Source organism: Tursiops truncatus, chromosome 16, assembly GCF_011762595.2.
Source record: "Tursiops truncatus isolate mTurTru1 chromosome 16, mTurTru1.mat.Y, whole genome shotgun sequence".
In the NCBI taxonomy this organism is placed as follows: Eukaryota; Metazoa; Chordata; class Mammalia; order Artiodactyla; family Delphinidae; genus Tursiops; species Tursiops truncatus.
The window spans coordinates 11,750,612-11,765,582 of NC_047049.1; the positions used below are offsets into that span (position 1 = coordinate 11,750,612).

The 14,971-nt window shown below is 45.7% G+C and overlaps 1 protein-coding gene across 7 annotated transcripts in view; it reads left to right on the top strand.

Annotated features, from left to right (window-relative positions):
* Positions 1 to 14,971, top strand: part of SFXN4 (sideroflexin 4) — a 33,978-nt gene that overhangs the window by 173 nt on the left and 18,834 nt on the right. For 3 of the 7 annotated variants that reach the window (XM_073793905.1, XM_073793904.1, XM_019940089.2), the window contains exons 1-10: positions 5 to 1,420; positions 3,294 to 3,368; positions 4,481 to 4,507; positions 4,591 to 4,645; positions 5,209 to 5,234; positions 6,157 to 6,210; positions 6,295 to 6,351; positions 6,479 to 6,544; positions 7,211 to 7,289; positions 8,271 to 8,386. In XM_073793905.1, the coding sequence (XP_073650006.1) occupies positions 1,238 to 1,420; positions 3,294 to 3,368; positions 4,481 to 4,507; positions 4,591 to 4,645; positions 5,209 to 5,234; positions 6,157 to 6,210; positions 6,295 to 6,351; positions 6,479 to 6,544; positions 7,211 to 7,289; positions 8,271 to 8,386 (738 nt within the window). In that variant the 5' untranslated portion in view covers positions 5 to 1,237. Of the gene's footprint in view, positions 1 to 4; positions 1,421 to 3,293; positions 3,369 to 4,480; positions 4,508 to 4,590; positions 4,646 to 5,208; positions 5,235 to 6,156; positions 6,211 to 6,294; positions 6,352 to 6,478; positions 6,545 to 7,210; positions 7,290 to 8,270; positions 8,387 to 14,971 lie in introns of those variants that run through there. The other 4 variants (XM_019940091.3, XM_073793903.1, XM_019940092.3 and 1 more) reach the window with 4 other exon arrangements.

Here is a 14,971-nt window from a genome sequence, read left to right on the forward strand (position 1 = left end):
ACGGCCCGGGCCTGGCGCGTCTGGGGACGGGGAGGGCGTGGGCCGCGCGGCGTGGAGTCGCCGCTGGCCGCGGTGACCTTGGGCAGGCCACGTGGTCGCAGCACCCGCCTTCCCATTTCAGACCCCGGGAGGGGACGAAGGAAACCCAAGTGTGCCGGATGCCGACGGCCATGGCTGTTACCGTGCGTGGCCTCTGCCCCAGGCCTCGCAAGCGAGGGTCGCACAGTATCCCCCTGCAGATAGCACGAACTGAGGAGTCACTCCCCACCACTCAGGGGTCTGCCTTCCGCTGCCTAAGCTGTTGCAGGGCATCAGGTTGGAGAGGAACAGGTCCTCCCAGGAGGCCCCAGCTTCCCCGAGTCTGTAGGCTCAGCCACCGGACAGTGAGACTCGGGGCTGCGGGAAGCCGCCATGGCTGGAAAGTAACCTGGGCCCCATCTCAGAGTGGGGCTGGGCGGCGCTGTCCAGTAGAAATAGGATGGGAGATGCATAGGTAATTCCAAATTTTCTAGTAGCCACATTAAAAAACGTGGCTTTTAAAATTTAAATTTTAATAATATATTGCATTTAGCCCAACAGATATTAACATTTCAACATGTCGTCGATATAGAAAATTATGAATGAGGTATTTTACCTCCTTTTCTGTAGGAAGTCTTCGAAATCCCGTGTATGTTTTTACACATACAGCACATCTCAATTTGGCCTGGCCACGTGTGGCTAATTGGACAGTACAGTTCTAGAGTGTTCTCTTTCAGCCTTTACCTAAAGTAGAGCCTAGCCTGGTTCTGTTAGGTGGGGATGTTGAGGAAGGACAGGGTACTCAAGGTGTCCTGGCAGAGCCAGGCCTCAAAGCTGAAACCACTGCAAAATTTGGGGACTTTTAGGAGCAAACCATGCCTGCTTTCTCCATATGTGAACTGCCTTTATTGAGCCTTCACTGGGGTGTCTGGTTCTTTATGACTAGAGTTAAGCCTTATAACCACTGCAGGAGGGTGAAGAAACAGATTCTGAGACCTTTCTAGGTAGTGCTTCAAGGTCATATGTGGGGTGTCAACATAGGCCCATTTGACCCCAAAGTCTGGGCTTTTAACCCTCAAGAGCACTTTGATATTGGAGTGGTTAAGAGCACAGGCCATTGGGTCATTTCCTGGTTGGGTTTCCTTGAATCCATTCGTGAGTCCTTGGAAGCCTCAGTTGCCTCACCTGTAAGATGGGGTTGTTGTGAGGATTCCAGGAGATGCTGCAAGAGGAAGGCCCTATTAGGTTCTCAAAAATAATGTCGACTGCTCTTATTACCATGTATCTTGGTTTTTCTGCTGCCATTAACCTCTCTGGTGCTCTTGCCCCTCTTAAGTCTTTTATTCAACGATTTCTTCAGTGGACAGAATTATTGGATCCTACAAATTTGGTCGTTTCAATTGTAAGTATTTTCTTGTTTTCAGAGATAGTGAATTTCACATTTTATTCTGAAACGTGAAGACTGTGTGTCCCTTTTGAAAGCAGCTGAGATAACAGAATCCATATATATTATCATGTTTTTATTCCTTGCGAATGAGCTTGTTGGATTGGAAGGGTGGTACATAAAAGCAGACGTCTATTCAACAGGTAGTAACAAAGGGGATCCGGACAAACCTCCCTGGTAATGGAGAACAGACCGGCAAAGCTAGTTGCAGACCTTGACCTAGGGTTCTGAGGGCAAAAGGTATAGCGAGGAATTGGGGGAGGTTGTTTAGAGAAGGCAGGGAGGGAGGGAGGGCGGGCCAGGGAGGAAATGTCAGGAAGAGCGGACTGTAAGCAAAATGGGGGAGGGGGGGCCAGGTGGGCCAGGTCACCCAGTTACTAGGGTTTTGTTTTCCTTTTTTTCTGCTGCGCTGCACAGCATGTGGGGTCTTAGTTCCCTGACCAGGGATCGAACCCGTGTCCCCTGCAGTGGAAGCGTGGAGTCTTAGCCACTGGACTGTCACGGAAGTCCTACTGGGGCTTTTATTTTAATTCAGGTGAACCAAGCACTTCTTGAAGGTCCTTGTGTGTCATTCAGATGAGGGGGGTTTGTACCTAGCCAGGTGGTGAGTAACCAGAAGGGACCAGACTGAGAGCAGTTCCGGGGATGGATGGCTCAGCTGTCCAAGTAAAAGATGAGAGTTTGAACCAGCTGTGGCTGAGTGATGAGGAGGAGGAGAGACCCTGTCACCAGCAATGACCCTCGGGGCCAGATCCACAGGGATGATCCTGTACTTGTGCTCAAATGTTCCATATAGTCTTGTTTACAATAGAGAAAAACAAGAAACAAGCTGAATGCCCATCGGTAGGGAAATAGAGAAATATAATGTAGTATATTCATGCAGTGGAATACTGATTAGCTGTTAAAAATGATGATCTGGTGATCGACCTATGATATGAAGTGGAAACATATGATATGTGTGATGTTAAATGGAAAAGCATGGTATCCATGATGTTTTGTAAAGAAAGCAAGATGCATCTAGTACAGCATTTATGCAAATTACAACATAAAAAACCAAAACTACATATTTGTTTTATGGATACATGTATTCATGTACGTACAAATATAAACAATGGACTGGAAGTTTATACCTTGAATTCATAATAGTGGTCGCCTCTGATAGCATGGAGGGGAAATTGAGACTGGGGGTGATGGATCTTTTGGGGGAAAAAATTAGAAACAAATATAACCGAATGTTCACAGTTGTTAGTTCTGGGTGAAGGGATTGTATGTAATCATTTTTTAAATTTTCTTGTTTAATTTTTTTTCTCAGATTAAGTAAAAAAGAAGAGAGAAAATAAGACTGAACTGATTAGATGTGGGTATGAGAGAGAGAGAGAAGGGACTTCCAGGTTTCTGACCTGTGTAGCCAGGAGGATGGTGACAGTCAGAGAGGAACCGGTGGAAGAGATGGGGCAGGTGGCAGCAGCAGTGGGGTAAGCCGCTGGAGCTGTCTAAGAAGCAGGGTGGGGGACTTCCCTGGTGGTCCAGTGGTTAAGGAGCTTCCAGTGCAGGGGGTACGGGTTCAGTCCCTGATTGGGGAACTAAGATCCCATATGCCGCGAGGTGTGGCCAAAACATAAATAAATAAAAATTAAAAAAAAAAAAGCTGGGTGGTCTGAATCTGAATGACACACAGGACTATCTAATGGAAACTCAGGGAGTACAGAGCCTTAGCTCCACGTTGCTTTAAAATTAAAATCAGGTGTGAGTGAACATGCGCTTCTTAAATCTGTGGATAAATCGGAACAGTGTTGAGATCATTGCTTGATTTCCTTATCTCCGATTATAGGAAAAAATAGAAAAATCAAGGCAGCTATTGTTAACACATGAAGATGCATCCGGAAGTGACCTGGAGGACAAAAGGGTACGGCTCTTATTCCCAGGTGTGCCTGGCTCAAGGCTGAGTGAGGTTGCCTTTAGGTGATTTTACTTGCATGGTCTGAAATCAGGTGGGATTTTGCCATTGTAAACACTGCCCAGTTGGGTTAGCTTTTTAAATGTAGGTAGGATTCCTTCTCGTAAACCAGATTAATATTAGTTACTAGTGTTAGGGACTGGTATTAAGAAGAAAAGGCATAGGGTTCCTCCTGTGCAACAGATATTTGCAGTTGCAATATCTGTTGTGAGGATTCTCTGTAGCTGATTCCTGGAGCCCCATGGCAAATTCCAGAATTCAGGCAGGCCTCCAGAGTCAGAACCTACTTCCTACTGGAGGCAGCGAGGTTATAGTCCTGCCCAAAGACTCAAACCAAGTGTTTGTTATCTACCTTGCAGTGTACGGGGCTTTCCGGAGGCCACAGACATCAGTCCCTCAAGGCAGCCTGCAGAAAGCGCACACTTTTTTTTTTTTTTGCGGTACGGGGGCCTCTCACCGTTGTGGCCTCTCCCGTTGCGGAGCACAGGCTCCGGACGCGCAGGCTCAGCAGCCATGGCTCACGGGCCCAGCCGCTCCGCGGCATATGGGATCCTCCCGGACCGGAGCACGAACCCGTGTCCCCTGCATCGGCAGACGGACTGTCAACCACTGCGCCACCAGGGAAGCCCAAGCTCACACATTTAACTTGGTTTTTCTGGGAACTTGTTGGGGCCTCTGAGCTCGCAGCCTGGCTCTGTTAAAAGTGACTTGGCTAATGGCGTGGTCTGCACACAGTTCACTCTGCTCTGAGCCAGGGAGGCTTGCTGCGCTCAGGGACTCGCCCGAGGGACGAGTTAGGTGTTGGCCTCTCCTCGGTTAGAGACTTGGGGCTTTTTAATGCTTTGGTCATTTTCATGTGGATCTTCTCTTTGCTTCCTGTCAGTTCATTCGTTTGATTCATTTGACTCACTTGTTTTGATTTGTTCAGTCCGTGTGGTAGAGAGCAGTTTGCCCTCCAGCCTGTGAGAGGTGGAGCAAACATGGCACCAGAAATGAGACTGTAGAGGAGATTGGCTGCTAAGCCACCATTAAAAGCTATTGCCTGGTTTTTCTCTTTTTAGGTACAAGAAGCTTGGAAGAGAAGTCTCGTAAGTTTCTGCCCCGTCCTAATTTTTAGCCTAAGGTAACAAAACCAAACATCACACTCACCTTTGTGTTCACCCTTCTGAAGTCAACAGTGCATCCTGACAGTAGCAAGCTGATCCCTGGTCCTTTTCGACCTGCAGGTGAGTTGATTCTCATTTTCAGAGTGGTTTGTGACCTTTAGAAAACCTTGCCTCCCTCTGGTCAAGTGTTTGGTTCCCCTGGCAACCAGCCCCCTTCCTTAGGTGCTTTCCCAGGGTCACTGCATTGACATTATCTCAGGTGTGGTTGAAAGGGGCTTGTTATGAAGAATAAGAGACACTCCTTTCACCTTTATCGCCCTTCTCACTTAGGAAATTTCAAGGATTTTAGGCTGTGTGCCAGGAGCAGGGATGAAGAGCAAGTATATGTGTCTTATTCTAAGTCCCAGTGTCACAGATGTATTGAATTCATGTGGAAGGGCGAACAAGGACTTGGAATAAGGGACCACTTACCTTCATTGGGCAGGAGCCTGGTCAGATCTAGCTCTGCTGCACTGATTTAAAGTTCTGCCACGTGCACAGCTATTATTTTTATTAGGAACAAAACAGCATGTGTAAAAAATACCCTTTGACGTCCATGCCTTCATTCGGCCTGAGAAGAGGTTTTTGGGTGGGTGGTTTTCCACTCTCTCTGCTGTCACTGACCCTCTTGTCTTTTTTGCCAGCTCTCCTGCCTTTCACGGCGCCCATGGTGAGTAAGCTGCCGCTCACCGCTCTGAAGCTGGGGCCTAGGAAGATGTCCCCCCATCTCCTAAGCTCAGTGGCTGGTGTCCTCCAGCTCTGGACCTCTGTCCCGTGACTGCCTGATAGATGGTTAGGACCCTGCACCTCCGACCCTTGTCCACTCCCCACCCCACTCCCACTCCCACATATCCCCCCCGGGCACCAGGGCCTCTTGAGGTCCACAGTGTCATAGGTAATCCTTTCTCTGAACACATAGCGTGCAAAGTGCTGTGGAGCAGACTGATGAGTTAAGATGTGCTCCCTGGCACAAGCCCATGTCACTGGCTGTCACCTTCTCCCCGCAAGCCCTCCCCTTCATTCAGGCCCTCCCCTGGAAACCGGAATCGCCCCCAGCGAGGCCGTCCACCTTGGCTCTCACGAGGTGCTCTCACCAAGTGACAGCACCCCTCTGCCCCTGCAGGTGCTGCTTCTTAGCTGCCCAGCTCAGTTGCCTGGAGATGGGGACCACTGTGAGGCACCCAGGGGCTCCCAGTGCCCGTGGGTGCCCATCCAACATCACCTGTCCACTGCCCACTAGCCCCCTGCATCGCACCTTCCTCTACTTTCCCTGCTCCTGGGGTCTCAGGTCTGCGTCTCCCTGGGCAAGTTCTTTGCTCCACAAGCCCTCCCTCCCCCCAGACACTCACAACTCTGCTTTATTTTCTTTTTTATTTATTTATTTAATTGGAGTATAGTTGATTTACAGTGTTTCAGGGTTACAGCAAAGTGATTCAGTTATACATATATACCTATTCTTTTTCAGATTCTTTTCCATTGTAGGTTACTACAGGACATAGAATCTAGTTTCCTGTGCTACACAGTAGGTCCTTGTTTATCTGTTTATTTTATAATATATATAGTAGTCTGTATCTGCTTTATTTTCTTTACAGGTATTTTTGTCAATGCTGCCAGTAAAAAGTCTAAAGTCCATGATTTTACCTCAGGTAGCAACTCTTTCTATTTCATAATTATTGAATGTTTTGTGCTTGAAACCAGAATGTGACATGTTAGCCTCTGTCTTCCTGCAGGTTTCCTTCTACACGTACAGTACAGTCTTCAACATTGTCAATGGAAATGCAAGTTATGTGAGTATTATGAGGCCCAGAGGGTATGCAATTTCATATTGTTTCTTTTGGCGATTTTGTGTGTTTAATTGTCTTTCCTGGGTAAAACTCTGGTATTTGCTAACTATGAACTTTTGTTTTTCCCTAGGATCGTCGCCCCCATGAGAGTATCTTAGTAGGCGCAGGAGTGATTGCTTCATCCACCTTTTTTGGAGTGTGTATTTTAGAAATCTGTCGAGTCTCTTTTATTCCTCAGAATCAAAATTTTACGTTCTAACTTAATTTAGAAAGTGTGATTAAGACACAAGGAAGAAAATAAAAGTCGTCTGTAATCCTGTTGCCCCAAAATTGTGTGATTATGTTCCAGGTTTCTAGGCATGGGCTCAGTACTGTTATCTTTAAAAACAAATTAATTCAGGGGACTTCCCTGGCGGGCCAGTGGTTAAGACTCTGCGCTTCCACTGCAGGAGCTGTGGGTTCGATTCCTGGTCAGGAAACTAAGATCCCACACGCAGCGCGGCACGGCCAAAAAAAAAAAAAATTTATTCATGTTTATAAACATGTTACACAAATTGTGTATTGCTGTAGATGTCAGGATACTAATAGGAGAAAATGTCGATTTCAGAGTCCAGTAAGCCTGGGTTCACATCTTGGCTCAAATTTTTAATGGCTTAGTGACTCTGGACAAGTTCTGTTACCTCTCTTAAGTCTCCAAGAGTTCCTCTGATGATCAGGGAGAACATGTCAGTGTTGCAGGAATTAAAACAAGAAATACACGGAGAGCACTTGGCAGGGGTCTGACCTGTAACAGGAAGTAAGTTGACACTAGCTGCTCTCTGCTGGTCCCGTGCAGTAATGATTTTTCTCTCCTATTTTCTAGTTATTCCCTCGTTTGTTCCAAGTAAGATTTTCACTGAATAGCATTTTGAGCAGAAACGTCATTCCTGTCGTCATTCTCGGTAAGCAGGGAGCCTCCCTCCATCTTCGGGGATACCCAAGTCCCTGGGCCACACTGTAGCTGATGAGGGCCGCTGTTTGCATCTTGCCGGTGCCCCCAGGCCCAAATTAGGTCTTTGGTTTGAGAGGTGACACTTTCTCTGTAGATACTCCTTTAGTTGTCCAAGGGTGAACACAAACCTGGAAGCACAAATTACATTTGAAAGACCCTGTACAAGCCCTGTCCATGTATTATTTCATTTAATCTTGACAACAACTTAGGGGTAGGTAATGTTATTATTCCCATTTACAGATGAGGAGACTGAGTCAAGGGGAGGTTAGGGAAGTTTTCTGGGGTTTCACAGGGAGAAAGTGGTGGTCTAGGGGATTCCAACCCAGTGGTCTGACTCCAAGGGAGTGACAGAGATATTAAGCAATTGTTTTAAGTTTGCCAGCCTGCAAGTTCACTAGTTCACGCTCCACATTTGGGTTTGGGAAACATAGCAGCTTGAAGAGTTAGCAGAATTATGTCAGTGGTAAACTTTGGGAAATTATGTTACAGAAACTTGGTCAAACCAGCTTCAGTAGGGATTTGCGCAGTGGTCCAGTGGTTAAGACTGCGCTTCCACTGCAAGGGGCACAGGTTCGATCCCTGATCAGGGAACTAAGATCCCACTTTCCACGTGGCGCGGCTAAAGAAACATAAAAAAACAAAAAAACAGCTTCAGCAAAGCAGGTAGGCGTATTTCAAGGACCCCAGGGTTTCTCCGGGAATCCTGTCGGGGTGTCAGAACCTGGTGCTAGTTTGTGGTCAGGATCCAAGACCGAGAGCCCAGCAATTCTGACCCTACCCCACAGCCCAGAGGAGAGCTTGTTTGGCCCAGTACCACCCGAGGATCAGGAAGCGCAACCATCAAAGAAACAGGCATGACACTTGAAAAGACGGTGCTTTATTGGACCGACACTTATCTCTCTGTTGTGTGTTTTCTTCTTTACATCCACAGCCCAACTCAGTGGAATGAATGTGGTCGCATCGAGAAGTTTGGAGCCCCTGCGAGGAATTGAGGTCATGGACAAGGAAGGCAGTGTCATAGGCTATTCCAGAAAAGCTGGGACAAAGGTAGGGGGACACACGAGATGGAGCTGTAAGCCGCTTGCCTTTTGGGCAACGAATTGAATTGCCTGTTTGAGAGCTGGTAACAAATTCGTGTCTCCCTTCAACCTTTTGTTATCTGTCTTTTCTTACGATGCTGAGAGAGAGAATTTACATTTTGTACCCTGATGTTTATTTTTTAAATTTAAAAAAATTTTTAATCTGTTCTCTGCAGTAAGATCTTTTTCTTTTTATAAATTTATTTATTTTATTTATTTTTTATTTTTGGCTGTGTTGGGTCTTCGTTGCTGTGTGTGGACTTTCTCTAGTTGTGATGAGCGGGGGCTACTCTTCTCTGTGGTGCACAGGCTTCTCATTGCGGTAGCTTCTCTTGTTGTGGAGCACGGGCTCTAGGTGCGTGGGCTTCAGTAGCTGTGGCATGAGGGCTCAGTAGTTGTGGCTTGCGGGCTCTAGAGCGCAGGCTCAGTAGTTGTGGCGTACAGGCTTAGTTGCTCCGTGGCATGTGGGATCTTCCTGGACCAGGGCTCGAACCCGTGTCCCCTGCATTGGCAAGTGGATTCTTAACCATGTGCAACTAGGGAAGCCCCACCCTGATGTTTAAAAGGTGATGCATTAGTCTGGGTTCTCCAGAGAAACAGAACCAATAGGATATCTGCCTATCTATCTATCACCTATCTATATATATAGTAAGACATTTATTTTAAATAATTGGCTTGTGCAGTTTTTGCACTGGGAATGTGTAGGGCAGGCCTGAAAGCTGGAAAGTCAGGAGCTGATGCTGTGGTCTTGAGGCAGAATTTCTTCTTTGGGAAACCTCAGATTTTGCTCTGAAGGCTTTCCAACTGATTGCATGAGGTCCATCCACCCTATGGAGGGTAATCAATCTCCTTTACTTAAAGTCAACTGATTGTAGATGTTAATCACATCTACAAAACACCCCCACAGCAACACCTCGGTTGTGTTTGATTAAATACCTGGGAACTACATCCCAGCCAAACTGACCCCTAAGATGGGTCACAGATGGACGTCCACCAAATGTTTGGCCCCTGTCTGAAGGTGAGATCTTGTCCTCCAAGCTCAGCATCTGCCCTCCCAGCCTGCTCTGTACTCGGGGAGGTCAGTGCACATGTCTCTGGGTTTAAGAGAAGCCCTCCGTGTCCACCTCCCAGTGGATTTTCTTAGAGTCTTCATCTTTAAGCACCAGTCTGCTCTCAAGAATGGCCTGAGGAAATCCAATGCTCTGACCTAAAACTCCTCTAAAAGGCCTCCATTTCTAAGACTTCTTATTGTTAAATAGTTTACTCTTTTGCTCAATCCAACACAGTAGCTTCTGTCTGCATTCAGCTCAAAGAACCTGCAGTAGTCTATGGTTTCATTTGGGGTATAGACTTTAAAAAAAAAATACCTTTCGGGAAGTGAGATCTTTTTTGATCTCAGTGAAGTGACGTTAGCTAAAGAACTGTAACGTGAGGCAGTTGCTCACAAAGCAAAGAGAGTAGCTGGGCCTCTCAAAGTGTCTGCGTTCAAGGGGGCTCCCTGAGCCAGCTGGACCTCCTTCCGCCCAGAATGCTGGTGGGAGAGGCGGTCAGATAAGATGGCCTCTCAGTTGATCAGTAAATACATCATTATTTGGCTCGTGAAACATGTTACTCTAAATCCTGTCACCGATTTACAGAGCTGAATTGTAAACCACTGGATACGTGCTACGGTATTCCCACCAGCCCATCTAATAGTAGGTCTGGAAATAGTGGCCGCCTTTCTAAATGAGTTACAACAGGGACATCATAATTGCAAGTAACAGGAGAGAAATTGCTGCCAGAAATAAAATACCTTGTTTTGGAAATGAAGGTTCTATGTTTAAGAATCCACCCTAAAGGGTCCACCAGAGGGCAGACAGCAGAAGCAAGAAGAGCTACAGTTCTGCAGCCTGTGGAAGGAAAACCACATTCACAGAAATATAGACAAAATGAAAAGGTAGAGGACTTGGTACAAGATGAAGGAGCAAGATAAAACCCCAGAAAAACAACTAAATGTAGTGGAGATAGGCAATCTTCCAGAAAATGAATTCAGAATAATGATAGTGAAGATGATCCAGGACCTCGGAAAAAGAATGGAGGCAAAGATGGAGAAGATGCAAGAAATGTTTAACAAAGACCTAGAATAATTAAAGAACAAACACCTAGAAGAATTAGAGAACAAACAAGCAGAGATGAACAATACAATAACTGAAATGAAAACTACACTAGAAGGAATCAATAGCAGAATAACTGAGGCAGAAGAATGGATAAGTGACCTGGAAGACAGAATGGTGGAATTCACTGCTGCAGAACAGAATAAAGAAAAAAGAATGAAAAGAAATGAAGACAGCCTAAGAGACCTCTGGGACAACATTAAACGCAACAACATTCGCATTATAGAGGTCCCAGAAGGAGAAGAGAGAGAGAAAGGACCCAAGAAAGAGATTTGAAGAGATTATAGTTGAAAACTTCCCTAATATGGGAAAGGAAATAGCCACTCACGTCCAGGAACCGCAGAGAGTCCCAGGCAGGAGAAACCCAAGGAGAAACACACCGAGACACATAGTAATCAGATTGACAAAAATTAAAGAAAAATTATTGAAAGCAACAAGGGAAAAACGACAAATAACATACAGAGGAACTCCCATAAGGTTAACAGCTGATTTCTCAGCAGAAACTCTACAAGCCAGAAGGGAGTGGCGCAACATGTTGAAAGTGATGAAAGGGAAGAACCTACAACCAAGATTACGCTGCCCGGCAAGGACCTCATTCAGACTCGACAGAGAAATCAAAAGCTTTACAGACAAGCAAAAGCTAAGACAATTCAGCACCACCAAACCAGCTCTACAACAAATGCTAAAGGAAATTCTCTAAGTAGGAAACACAAGAGAAGAAAAGGACCTACAAAAATAAACCCATATCAATTAAGAAAATGGTAATAGGAACATACATATCAATAATTACCTTCAGGGCTTCCCTGGTGGCGCAGTGGTTGAGAGTCTGCCTGCCGATGCAGGGGACACGGGTTCATGCCCCAGTCTGGGAAGATCCCACATGCCGCGGAGTGGCTGGGCCCGTGAGCCATGGCCACTGAGCCTGCGTGTCTGGAGCCTGTGCTCCGCAATGGGAGAGGCCACAACAGTGAGAGGCCCGCGTACTGCAAATAAATAAATAAATAAATAAATAATTACCTTCAATGTGAATGGATTAAGTGCTCCAACCAAAAGACACAGGCTCGCTGAATGAATACCAAAAAAAGAGACCCATATATATGCTGTCTACAAGAGACCCACTTCAGACATAGGGACACATACAGACTGAAAGTGAGGGGATGGAAAAAGATATTCCATGCAAATGGAAATCAGAAGAAAGCTGGAGTAGCAGTGCTCATATAAGATAAAGTAGACTTTAAAATAAAGAATGTTACAAGAGACAGGGAAGGACAGTACATAATGATCAAGGGATCAATCCAAGAAGAAGATATAACAATTATATATGCACCCAACATAGGAGCACCTCAATACGTAAGGCAACTGCTAACAGCTATAAAAGAAGAAATCAAGAGTAACACAATAATAGTGGGGGACTTTAACACCTCACTTACACCAGTGGACAGATCATTCAGACAGAAAATTAATGAGGAAACACAAGCTTTAAATGATACAATAGACCAGATAGATTTAATTGATATTTATAGGACATTCCATCCAAAAACAGCAGATTACACTTGCTTCTCAAGTGCACACGGAACATTCTCCAGGATAGGTCACATCTTGGATCACAAATCAAGCCTAGGTAAATTTAAGAAAATTGAAATCATATCAAGCATCTTTTCTGGCCACAATGCTATGAGATTAGAAATCAGTTACAGGCTACAAACAACAAATGCTGGAGAGGGTGTGGAGAAAAGGGAACCCTCTTGCACTGTTGGTAGGAATGTAAATTGATACAGCCACTATGGAGAACAGTATGGAGGTTCCTTAAAAAACTAAAAATTGAATTACCACATGATCCAGCAATCCCACTACTGGGCACATACCCAGAGAATACCATAATTGAAAAAGACACATGCACCCCAGTGTTCATTGCAGCACTATTTACAATAGCCAGGACATGGAAGCAACCTAAATGCCCATCAAGAGATGAATGGATGAAGAAGATGTGGCACATATATACAATGGAATATTACTCAGCCATAAAAAGGCACGAAATTGGGTCATTTGTAGAGACGTGGGTGGACTTGCAGACTGTCATACAGAGTAAGTCAGAAAGAGAAAAACAAATATTGTATGTTAACGCATATATGTGGGATCTAGAAAAATGGTACAGGTGGACCAGTTTGCAGGGCAGAAATAGAGACACAGATGTAGAGCACAAACGTATGGACACCAAGGGGGGAAAGTGGTGGTGGTGGGGTAGTGGTGGGATGAATTGGGAGATTGGGATTGACATGTATACACTAATATGTATAAAATAGATAACTAATAAGAACCTGCTGTATAAAAAATAAATAAAATAAAATTCAAAACAAAAAAAGAATCACCCTAAAGAAACATCTTTAAATAGCTTGAGGAGAAATTTACATAGTATAAAATTCATTGTAAGAGGACAGTTGCATGAATTTTAGTAAATTCAAACAGTTGTGCAACCATCACCACAGTCCAATTTTAGAAGATTTTCATCACCCTAAAAATTTTTCATGTGCCCATGTACCATCACTCCCCCTCCCAGCCCCAACCCCAGGAGAACACTGATCTGCTTTAAAATTTATTTATTTATTTGTTTTTGGCTGCATTGGGTCTTCGTTGCTGCATGCGGGCTTTCTCTAGTTGCGGCGAGTGGGGGCTGCTCTCCGTTGCGGTGTGTGGGCTCTCATTGCGGCGGCTTCTCTTGTTGCAGAGCACGGGCTCTAGGCACGCAGGCTTCAGTAGTTGTGGCTACGGGCCCAGTAGTTGTGGCTCACGGGCTCTCGAGTGCAGGCTCAGTAGTTGTGGCGCACGGGCTTAGTTGCTCCATGGCATGTGGGATCTTTCCAGACCAGGGCTCGAACCTGTGTCCCCTGCATTGGCAGGCGGATTCTTAACCACTGTGCCACCAGGGAAGTCCCCTGATCTGCTTTATATCGTCATAGTTTTACCTTTTCTAGAAGTTTCATACAAGTGAATCATACAGTCTTTTTGTGTAGGGATTCTTTGACTTTTGAGGTCCGTCCAACTTTTAAGGCATCAGTAGTGTGTGGCTTTTTATTGCTGACCAGTGTTCCATTGTATGGCTGTACCACGTTTTGCTTGTCCGCTCCCCAGGCAATAGATACTGGGATTGTGTCCAGTTTTTTGCTATTACATGTGATGCTGCTCTGACCATTTATGTACGACTCTTTGTGTGGATATATGTTTGCATTTCTCTTCAACTCAAATTTAAGTGCAGGGCATGGGTATCGTTGTGAACTGTTCACAGAACTGGAGAGAAGAGTGACAGCAAATGTTTAATCTACAAGTTGTTCCTCAGCACCTCCTCCCTGCTGGGCGCTGTGCTGGGCTCTGGAGACCCACACCCTCACCAGTCAGCATCCCTCTTCTCCAGGGGCTGGGGGCGGGGAGGCAGCCTCGGGCCCTGCTAGCTACCCACTTATCTAGCCCAGCTCATCGAGAGAAACTTCCTTTTTTGCATGAAGGCCAATTTAGGGTAAAAGAAAGGTTTGATGGTCTGCTCTTTTTTAAGTGTTTATCTTTCTCTTAAGAATAAAGTGTCTGCGACCGTGCGTAAGCATTCTTTTATCACTTCCCTGTCACCGAAAGGTTTATTTTCTTTGGCTAAAATTTCAGAAACTGCGTAACCAGCAATATCTGATTGTAATAGGGCACCTTTGATCAGATTTCAGGAGCCTAGTCCGTGCTGTTTTCCTTGGCCTGGCCTTGTCAGCTACTCAGTTGCAAGCTGTCACGCGTCTTGCAGCGTCTCCTCATGACCGGTGTCTGGTCTGGAATGTCTTCTCTTCCACACGAGACAAATGGAGTGAGGCTGGCCTCGCCTCACTGATGTTGAAACACAGCATGCTCCGCAGCCACTTTTCTCCTCCTGGAGTCAAACAACTTTATCTTGTATTCCTGAAAGTTTATTTTAAAAGCCACCCTTCTTGGCGCCCTCTGTCCTCGTGGGGGAAGGACATTCCCGCAGAGGATCGGGTGAGCTGAGCGTTAGTGTCCTAAGCAGAGAACAGGCCTGCTGGGTACAGCAGAGGAGCCCAGACAGCGGGCTGTAGCCCCAGGGTCACAGGGTCCTGGGGTTATGGGAGGACAGAAGTGCACAGAACAGAGTTCAGGGGAGCGAATGGTGGGGAGAGTGCCTGTCCATCTTACGCTGAGCGGTGCTGTGTGTGGAGCTGTGTCTTATCCAGGGCTTGGGTTCTGAAGTTCACATGCAAGTGTCATCTATAGTCAGAAATTTCCCTTGAAAGTCTCTGACATTGCTCTTGAGTACACATGATTTTGTGCATATAACCCATACAGTCAATCATATGTTTAAATGTTCAATATAGAGAGTAACGTATATTCTAGAAAAGATGACAACATGG